Source organism: Dysidea avara, chromosome 7 (assembly GCF_963678975.1).
Source record: "Dysidea avara chromosome 7, odDysAvar1.4, whole genome shotgun sequence".
NCBI lineage: Eukaryota > Metazoa > Porifera > Demospongiae > Dictyoceratida > Dysideidae > Dysidea > Dysidea avara.
In genome coordinates, this window is record NC_089278.1 from 36736384 (window position 1) to 36743439 (window position 7056).

At 38.6% G+C, this 7056-nt stretch overlaps 1 protein-coding gene across 2 annotated transcripts; it reads right to left on the minus strand.

Annotated features, from left to right (window-relative positions):
* Positions 1–1618: 1618 nt before the first annotated feature.
* Positions 1619–7030, minus strand: LOC136262583 (GRIP and coiled-coil domain-containing protein 1-like). Of its 2 annotated transcripts, none has more exons than XM_066056936.1 (7): positions 6799–7030; positions 5785–5861; positions 5650–5684; positions 5088–5215; positions 1977–2042; positions 1793–1919; positions 1619–1746 (listed from the first exon to the last, which is right to left on the minus strand). In XM_066056936.1, exons 3-7 carry the CDS (start codon positions 5677–5679, stop codon positions 1699–1701), a joined length of 399 nt encoding a protein of 132 aa, XP_065913008.1. In that variant the 5' UTR covers positions 5680–5684; positions 5785–5861; positions 6799–7030; the 3' UTR covers positions 1619–1698. The 2 variants fall into 2 exon arrangements, with proteins under 2 accessions (XP_065913008.1, XP_065913007.1); XM_066056935.1 differs by having other exon boundaries at positions 6747–7030.
* Between the last annotated feature and the right edge of the window lie 26 nt (positions 7031–7056).

The following is a 7056-nucleotide window of genomic DNA, read 5'->3' on the forward strand; positions in this document are numbered from 1 at the left end:
CTTAGTGACTATACTCTGTAAAAACTGCAGAGTTCACAGGACACTAAAATGTCCCAATATGGACCATATTTAGGACATTTTGGTGTGCAGGGGGTCAAGCAGGACTTCAGTTTTTACAGGTATGTATTGGGGCATTTTAGTGTCCAGTGAACACTTCAGTTTTAACATTGCATGTATTATGTCACTAGTATCCTTGTTACATCTGTTGTACTTGTTTTATATAAACAAATTGTAACAACAAAGTTTCATGACCAGTGATTATGAAACTTCACTCAAGCAAATGTTATGAGAAAAACGGCACAAAATGCTCATAACTCTCTTCACACTTGAGATTACAAAATGTTTGATAACACTGTGACCAACCTCCATTGTGTTAAGAGGTTACTAGAGCAAACAATTCTTGTGTGGCTGATTACTCAAAGTACACCACAAGTGATCACATGACCACAAGAATTGTTTACAGGATGTGTTGTGTGGTGTATGGTTATTGTAGGATAGTTCCAGTTCTGGTAAATAACACCACTTGCCTTTAGGCTGATCAGATCATTAATAATCTGTTGTTGTACTCTATCCTATACATGGGGAGATGTTGTTAGAGAATGACAATACCTGGCTAAGCTGGTCACCTTCACATCAAAATTTCTTCACTTCCAACACACCGGTGGTTACATTAGACAGGTGGACTATTAGCTCACATTTCTTACTTGAGGGAAAATTACCCAGTTAGGAGAAATGGCCACTAAGACAGGTTCTACTGTACTATTGGCAATTGTTCTGTATACCATAGACCATGTGTGATCTAGGGTGGGCACTCTATAATGTGAACAATAAGACAGTATTTCAAGATGCTCTACACTAGGAAAATTATTAAATTGCGAAGAAATCATACTGGAAGATACAGTATAACACAAGTTACTAGCTAATAGTCAGCGTTGGGCAAGTTACTTGGTAAAATAACTAGTTACATATTACTTGCAACTGAACTATTTAGTTACAGTTACATATTACCCATAAAATAAAGTAACTATAATAATATTACATATTATATTACTTTGTGTCCACAGCCTTAAGCTGTCACGTGTGAAACTACCGCCTTATCACGTGACATGATTACGTTGTTGGATAATGTGCAAATCTTGGTTATAAGTAAGAAGCTGGTGAATAAGCTTCATTCAGTAGGTTTCATTACTTCATTGTGGCTAGGGGTTACTCAGTGGATTACTAATGAGATTAGTAACTTCGTTACTTGTAGTAATAATATTACGTAATATTAGATTCGTAACTATATTACTTAGGTAACACGTTACATTTGTAAGTAAAGTAACTTGAGTTATATTACCCGTTTTTATAGCGTATTTCGTTATATTACTTAGTTATCACAAAAGTAATAATATTATGTAATGCGTTACTCCCAACACTGCTAATAGTATACAACACACTTAGGGATGGTAATTTTAGCTATAGAATGCTCAATGCTTTTTGCCCTCAAAAACATCACGAAATCCAACGTTGTAGCAACTTTATGCAAGCCACACCTTAGACCACACATGATCTATAAGAACACCTATCAGTGTCACTATGGTGTGTGTTGTACATGTGATGTGTGTGAAATATGAAGTGTGGAGGAATAACACCCTGTACATATCCATTATAATTCCAATAGAAATTAATACAATGATATAGAGTGAGGAGAGTGTGTCATGTAGTACCCCACCAACTAGATTGGTTCTGTTTGATTAACTGGACCTGTAGTGGGTAGGAGCTCACATGACATCACATGATCATCACTGACCTCATGTGGACTGAAGTGTAACACGGTTGCTATGGCATTGATCATGTGATCCTTGCCAACATTGGCACTACACATATAATGCAAAATTATATTTTTCAGATACTCCAGGTTAGCTGTCTCCCGTGATCTGTTCACAGTAAAGGTACATTATGTGTATAACACATGTAACATAGATAATAGCTACCTGCTTCTTTCTAGTCTTCTGATCTCTTCCTTCAACACAGTGGACTGTTCTATTAACTTCTCTTCCCTGCATAGATAGTAACACTAATGTCATGTACAGCAGATCCTCGGTTATCTGAACCCAAATGTGCCTCAGGCAATGGTAAAAGTGTTCAGATAAGTGAATTGTTTGAATAACTAAAGCCCGTACTTTTATATACAGAGCACTGTTGAAATACAGTAGATCCTCGGTTATCCGACCCTTGTTTATATGAAATTGGAAATGACTGTGCTATTAGGAACATACAGTATGATAGTACTGTATAGTAGGGACCACAAAGGTTTGTGACATGACAAAACATCACCAAAACCAGCCTCACTTTTCCTGATGACAATGAGGCAGTATTGGATAGGTAAAACCAAGCCTTATTGACCTGAAACACTTTCAACAAATTGTTAAAATAATTCATTAAACATAAGTTTCTGACTGACAGACAAGCGTAACTCCATAACAGCTAAGGCTATGGGCTTGACTTTTTCACTGTTCAACGTCGCTTCAGCCGGATACAGTACATGCCTTTTGGCATACTGCAGCATGTACAATACATTCTTCATGGACTTATCAGTGTCCTCATTTGTGTCCCATTTATCTTTGCTAACAGCGAAAGGTGTTGGTTTGATGGTAGCATGTGACAGCTTCCCTTTGTAACAGAATTTGTCCGTATTTTTCATAGTGGCTACTTTGATTGCAGAGATGCTTTTCAAACAGTTCTTGATTCGTAGTGCTGTGTAACCAGTTGAACATAGTTGGCAACGAAGTGTAATGGATGCTTCACTTTTCAGATGATAATTGATAGCTGGGGTGTGCAGTGCCGTTTCTTTCTTTTGATGCAGTATACATGGGCTCACCAGTCATGATAATTTTATTTTACGGAAAAGTAGTTACAAACAAGTTGGCAAACAAGTACACAAAAAATTTGAAATTTTTAACTAGAGTAGGGACCATAGCACATCGATAAAAAGTACTGAAACAAACTGGAGTAGTGCACGATATTAAATCACAGCAAAACAATAAAAAGTGTTACTGTGGAACCTCTCTTATCTGACCCCTATTATCAGGACACCTCCATTGTCTGGACAGCCTAAATTAGTCAAGTGGCTTGTAGTTTATTGACCATAATGAGATGAAAGTACAAGGAGGGAGCCTGAAGGTTACTGTTTACCCGTTTGGTGGGTAGGTAAAAACAGTGGACCGGGGACCAGGGACCAGGGGACCCAAGGAAATCCAACTTTTCTTGGAACTTTTTACACTTCACAGTATTCTACACTTGTACTAGGTACCTCTGCAAGCAGTCTTGCATGGCCAATCCACTTTTCCCCCCTCACGGCGTCTCGCATGATGTTTACACCAATTAGAAATTATAAGCGCCTCTGAAAAGTGTCTGAAGCTAACTGCATTAATTACAGGTCACTCGCTATTTTCCCAGAGTATTTGTTTGCACAATGTTTCTAAACTTTAGTAGTTAGGTGACATAATAGACTAGCATGCTCACTGTGCACAAGACGAATAATTACCAGCTAAGCCAAGCTAAGTAAGTTCCAGCAGCTCTTCATACGTCATGATGCATTTGCACAATGCTCCTAAACTATTCTAGTAGCTAGGTGGCATAATGCTTACTGTGCAGCAGGCAGTGGCCTATAAATGCGGTCAGCTTCAGACACTTTTTAGAGGCGCTTATAATATCTAATTGGTGTAAATATCATGCGAGACGCTGTGAGGGGAGCAGGGGTTAATCTAGGGGGGGAGGGGGGGGAGGCACAGGCCCCCCTGGGTTAGCTATTTCCCCCCCTAGGTTTATACCTAAAGCCTTGAGAAATGGAAAGGTTTAATTGATCCCAAAGTTGTATAATCCAATGGTCAATATTCAATGGCATCACAGTAAAATTTCACCAAATTGAGTATATTTACACCTAAATTTTCAAAATTTTCCTAGGTAAGAAATCTTCACAGGAGCCTAAACTATACCATTTAGAGTACGGAATTGTAATCTTCAGGTTGTTAGCATCACGATGGTATATAGTTTGAGAAGATTCGCTGTGTTGTGAAGCGGAAAGAAGCGACTTTAGCATGGCAGAAGACTCTAGTGACTTTATTTTCAGCATCTAGAAAGTCTACTTAGTGATTTGTTACTACGTTTCTGCAAGACTGGGAACAATGCTATGCAAAATTTTATCGCAGAAATAGGCGATCTTTCATCACTGTGATTCTATCAATACTAGGCGATTATTTCACCCATTACAGTAGGTTTAGTGGCCATGTTTTGCTGCCTGACGATTCTCTATATTTATAAGAGTAAAAATACCTCGCTTAGGAAAGATGCAGCCTTTAAACCTTAACCATTTGACACAAGATCGCTGATTTCTTGATCACAACACAGTGTATCTTTCCAATTTTCACGTCATTGTTGTAGTATAGTAGCTACTATAAAAGTACATTCTTATAATAAGAATAAACGGTATGGTTTAGGCTCCCGTGAAGTGCAGAGGAGGTTGGTCACACATCATAGCCCTATGATGTATTGATGCGTGTTATTGCACAACCAAAAATGGCATTTGAAATAGGTGTTGGCATTTTCTTCCCTTTACATCACATCCACGTGAAGTATTCATGATGTATCCTTTGTTTCTTGGCTAAGAAAGCCACACAGCATGCTTCGTGGCTGAACGAAGGGCACTGGGAGCCATAATTTATCGATACTAATTCGTGCATTAGAATACTTGAAATTGATACTGAGGTGTTGGGGTTGAATGGGTTGAACTTTTCTTTGAGATCAAGAGATGTTTTAAGACGCGTGACCAACCTCCTCTGCGTGAAGTGTAAAGATCTTAGTCCCATAGGTTTCAATACATTTTAAGGTCTCCCAAAGGACACCGGATGTTGTGCAACGTGTAATAAATTAGTATTCATTACCATACTGTGAATACTTTAGCTTGCGTGGAAATGAACTATTTAGAGGGTCAGACAGCTGAGGGTTTACTGTCACACACACACACACACAACACACACAGCTAGCCACACCCACAACACACACACAGCTAGCCACACCCACAACACACACAGCTAGCCACACACCTTTCATGGTAGTCACTAATAGTTTCTTCTAGTTCAATACATTTCCTTCTAGCCAATGAAATCTCAGCATCCCTCCTAGCTTGTTCCTGTATGAAGTGTAGTAGTTTCACCTCCTCATCAGCCACTGGCTGTAGTGATAGAATAGTACAATGTACCAATACAGTGTGGTCCCTTTATTATACTGGGGATCATGTGTAGTGTATCATCAGAACATGTTCTTAGTTTGATGACAAACATATTCTGATAAATGAGCTCATTCATTAATAAAAAGAACTACATTAACTATACTAATAGAATACTCTACTGGCTGACATACAATCATTTTACATGTGTATAAATATTAACAAAAACTGTTTGGTATGATCAAGAACAAATGTCCCATACATTTAGTATTGGGTGAATCTAGGTAGGAGCAAATGTTGTTTAAATGATAGGATAGACTGAATGAACCATTGGAGACAGGACACTTGTTCACTTCATTGACTTTCATGAGAACACAAACAGACACTACACCATACACCTGTATGTGTGTATAACACTTTATACAGTGTAGAGTACACACCTTGTTGAGGATTGCCTTCACTGCTGACATTGCCTCTATAATGAACAACAACTCATCTTAATGGTAACTACAGTATACAGTATACTCAGAATAGTTCACAGTAAGAACTTGTTCTTACATACACACACCACACACCTTTGATGTTCTTGATGGTAGTAATCTGTGTGAATGAGAACTAGCAGCTTCTTCATCTGATAATGCACTGTTGTCTCCTATAAGACAACAATATCATAACAAGTGTGTCAACAGTGTAGCCACACTAGTAAACAAGAACACCTCACTACACAGTAGTGACCATAACCAGTACTTCATGACCTCATTAGTAAGACCACCTCATTATAGTGACCATGTCAAGTAGGTCCCAAACATTGCTAAGGTGTACTTCATGACCTCATTAGTAAGACCATCTCATTATAGTGACCATGTCAAGTAGGTCCCAAACATAGCTAAGGTGTACTTCATGACCTCATTAATAAGACCACCTCATTATAGCGACCATGTCACTATAATGTAGCGACCATGTCACTTTATTATAGCGACCATGTTACTTCATTATAGCGACCATTAGGGCTGAGCGATACTGCCATTTTAGTATTACAGTCGATACTGAAGCCACTATTCACGATACTGAATAGTTCATGATACTTATGAATAAGTCAATCATAGCTGCTGCTGCTACATACTGTATTGCTCAGCATTCCTGCAGGAAGTCCTTATAGGTGATGGTAAACTAGCCACTATCATTCTTGTTTACAGTAACAGTTATTGTAACACATGCTTTGAGGTTATGTTGTGGTGTTCACACCTCTCTGCAGGGGAAACCAGGTGGGTGGACTTTATCACTTACAAGGATTCTTAGCCTAGTACTGCATAACAAATGGATTTTTAATGACAGTAATGTACAGGCATGGTATCACGATAGTTAATGTACAGGCATGGTATCACGATAGTTAATAACAAAATATCGCGATATCGATACTTTCAAAATATCTCGATATATCGCTAAAACGGTAGTATCGCTCAGCCCTAGCGACCATGTCACTTCATTATAGCGACCATGTCACTATACTATTACCACTAATGGAGCCATTACTCACAGTTCCACAGCTGGTCCTCATAACGAAGTTCTATAGTGACCAGTTCACACACCTGACTGATTATCATCTGATACAGGAGGTACTAGTACACTAGTGGATGGAGTGGAGACAATATTATTAAATGATGATCGACTGGTAGTGATCCTCTTGTTGACTGATATAGTAACTCGGCTGGATGACAACTCTAACTTTAGTCGGTTAATTTCTGTATCTTTGTCTTGTAGAAGTGTTGAAGTTCTCTCTCTCGTGGACTGTACTCTCAACTGTAACTCCGGAGACTTTTGCTGCACATTGTTATAAATGTGAGGTG